Genomic DNA, 3,073 nt, shown 5'->3' with positions numbered 1-3,073 from the left:
AAGATGAACAAACATAATAATAATATTAATGAAAAGCTAAACTTTGGCAACAACGGTAAGTTTGAACCGATTTCATAACAGACTGGTTACTGCAACAGTGCATTCACAACTATTTCAATTAAGTCTTTTTTACCAGGGAAAAGATATGATATTCCAAAACAAAAAGGAACACCGCCACAGTCAACTAAAGAAGCGAAGAAGCCACCAACTCCAAAGGTAAACTTCCAGATTATTTACTATTTCTCTCTAAATCATAGAGCCTATTAAAGGGAAATTTACAGCTCCATAACTTGACCATTGAACTTTCCTAGAGTAGTAATTTCACTGACATTCCTGCATCACTGATAAAGGTAGATTGAATATAGATAAACCAACTAAACAGTTGCAAACAAATTCAGCACCAATTTGGATTTTATCAATGGTTCTCTGCGTCTTGTTCTCTTTTTAAGTTTTTTTTTCCAGATCCACGGTTTCTTATTCCTAAATTCACGATTTTCGTTCCAGTCCCGGAAAAGGTTCCTTAAAAAAAAAAAAAAAAAAAAAAAAAAAAAAAAAAAAAAAACACCCGAGATTTTTCTTTCTTCTCTTTTTTGTCACTCTAAATACTAGTAAACAGGTTTGGAGTACCTGCTAATGAGACTCCAGCCTGTTGGTGTGACTATCTGAAACTGAATTTATGTGACAAAATATATTTTTACTTTCTAGACGTCTAGAGATGCTCGAGGAGAAAAAGTTAAAGCCAAACGAGCAGGAAAGCCTGACCGCAAAGAAGAGAGGACAACAAAAAAGCCGAAATCTGAAGGTAATGTCGATATGTTTTGGTAAACATTTGGTTACATAGGTGTCAGATGCTTAGTGGTTTAGTTTCCTGTCTTATTCCAGAACACATTCTATATGCTAGAAAAGTTTATTTATGATAAGTTCTTACATCTTGCTTATATCAGCAGAATGTGAAAAGGCAGAATCTCCAGACAGTGACACGAAGAAAGCGGGTCAGAGAGAAAAGAAGGATCGAGCAAAAAGTAAGTGATCAAAACAATTGCCCTTATTCATGGTGAATATTGATAAATATTTACATACATTTACAGGAAAATGGATGACTAGAGAAATCAGTGTTTCTTTAAACTATGTGTTTGATATGCAAATGCACATACGGCACACTAAATATGTTAGTTATGACTAAGTGTATGACAGAATATATCAGTCCAGTATGTGTACGAAGCCGAAATGCTATACCTAACACTTTTCTTTGTGTTTATTCATATATGAGCTCAGCTTCTTGTGTGGACAGACAATACTCAGACTTTCCCTATACCAACTGTAGCAGCACGCCCCGAAACCTGAAGTTCTGCATACATCCCAGGTTGGGTCACATCAGGTCACAGCCTTGTCCTCGCTAAAACACCAGCAGGCACTTCTCGTGACTCACTCCCGAGACCTGACTGGCTCACCCGGACACCTCATATCTATATCCAGTTTTCACTAAGGCAAATAATGGATTTAGAGATATAAAATGAAATAACGAAGCAATGAAAATTAAAACCATTCTAAATCACAAGTAATAAAATGGAAAAAAATAACACGCACTAATAAAAATGATTATGACAGAAGTATTACAAATAAAACCAATGATCAACCACCCAAAATCATAAGCATAACTAAAAAAATTACACGGTAAAAGTCAACGTATGAAATCAACGCTCAAGAGCTCAGATATAAAGGAGGGAAATGTGCTACAAAACATTTGTGATTATGAAACTTGAAATGCAAAGCTTATCAGGCTCATAAAACTTTAATATAGGCACACGCACACTCGCATTCACACACACTCCACCGAAAGCTAAAAATATAGTTTATTATGGAAACTGTAAAGCACTCTTTCTTTATATTGGAATGCATATTAATCCAATGTCTTATCATTCTCGATCCGAACATATATATGTGTGTGTATGTGTGTATGTGGTTTTGTATGTGTGTGTGTACATATATACAAATATATATATATATATATATATATATATATATATATATATATATATATATATATATATATATATATATACTTATGTTTGTGTGTGTGTGTGTGTAAATATATATATATATATATATATATATATATATATATATATATATATATATATATATATATATATATATATATATATACACTTATGTTTGTGTGTGTGGGTATGTAAATATATATATATATATATATATATATATATATATATATATATATATATATATATGTTTGTGTGTGTGGGTAGGTATGTATATATATATATATATATATATATATATATATATACACTTATGTTTGTGTGTGTGGGTGTGTAAATATATATATATATATATATATATATATATATATATATATATATATATATATATATATATATATATATATATATATATATATATACATATACTTATGTTTGTGTGTGTGGGTGTGTGTGTGTATATATATATATATATATATATATATATATATATATATATATATATATATATATACATATATACATATATACATATATACATATATACATATATATATATATATATATATATATATATATATATATATATATATATATATATATATATATATATATATATACATATATGGCGAGCGAAACGTTCACGTAGCCGTTAGTCGAACATGCTGTTCGCTGTCAAGAGAATGCCTTATATTACGCAACTTTACTCTTTTACTCACATCAAGAAAAAAATGAATAAATAGATAAATGAACAAATAGTAATAATTCAATATAATATTAATAATGCTGAACATAGAGTACGCAAAAAAAATCTTTTATCCTGTTTCCTTGTTTCCTGTTAGCATATGTTACTTTATTATCTTTTTTTATGTTTTAATAGAAGATAATGTGGATATTTACACATAATCACAGCATCATGTACTCCTCAAATAAAATAAGATGGAAAGATTACATTTCAAAATAAACATAAACAAAAATAAACATAAGGTTCAAATATCTTAAAATATTTTAAGCATACTTGTCTGATCTTTTTTCTACTCTCCTTTAGCAGTACGAGGGCATGGCTATCGAGG

General features: G+C 29.2%; 2 protein-coding genes across 2 annotated transcripts in view; one reads left to right on the top strand and one right to left on the bottom strand.

The window, feature by feature from the left end:
* LOC113824661 (protein mono-ADP-ribosyltransferase PARP12) overlaps positions 1-3,073 on the bottom strand; it is a 79,108-nt gene that overhangs the window by 39,838 nt on the left and 36,197 nt on the right. The window lies entirely within an intron of this gene.
* Positions 1-3,073, top strand: part of LOC113806668 (uncharacterized) — a gene marked incomplete in the record, with an annotated part of 25,863 nt that overhangs the window by 3,525 nt on the left and 19,265 nt on the right. Inside the window, 4 exon segments of the mRNA XM_070116663.1 lie at positions 137-216; positions 706-802; positions 945-1,022; positions 3,049-3,073. The exon segment at positions 3,049-3,073 is cut by the window's right edge and continues 53 nt beyond it. Of these exon segments, the coding sequence (XP_069972764.1) occupies positions 137-216; positions 706-802; positions 945-1,022; positions 3,049-3,073 (280 nt within the window).

This window comes from Penaeus vannamei, chromosome 39 (assembly GCF_042767895.1).
Source record: "Penaeus vannamei isolate JL-2024 chromosome 39, ASM4276789v1, whole genome shotgun sequence".
Lineage (NCBI taxonomy): Eukaryota > Metazoa > Arthropoda > Malacostraca > Decapoda > Penaeidae > Penaeus > Penaeus vannamei.
The sequence above is the reverse complement of the archived record's forward strand: the minus strand, read 5'-3'. Positions and strand labels throughout refer to the sequence as shown.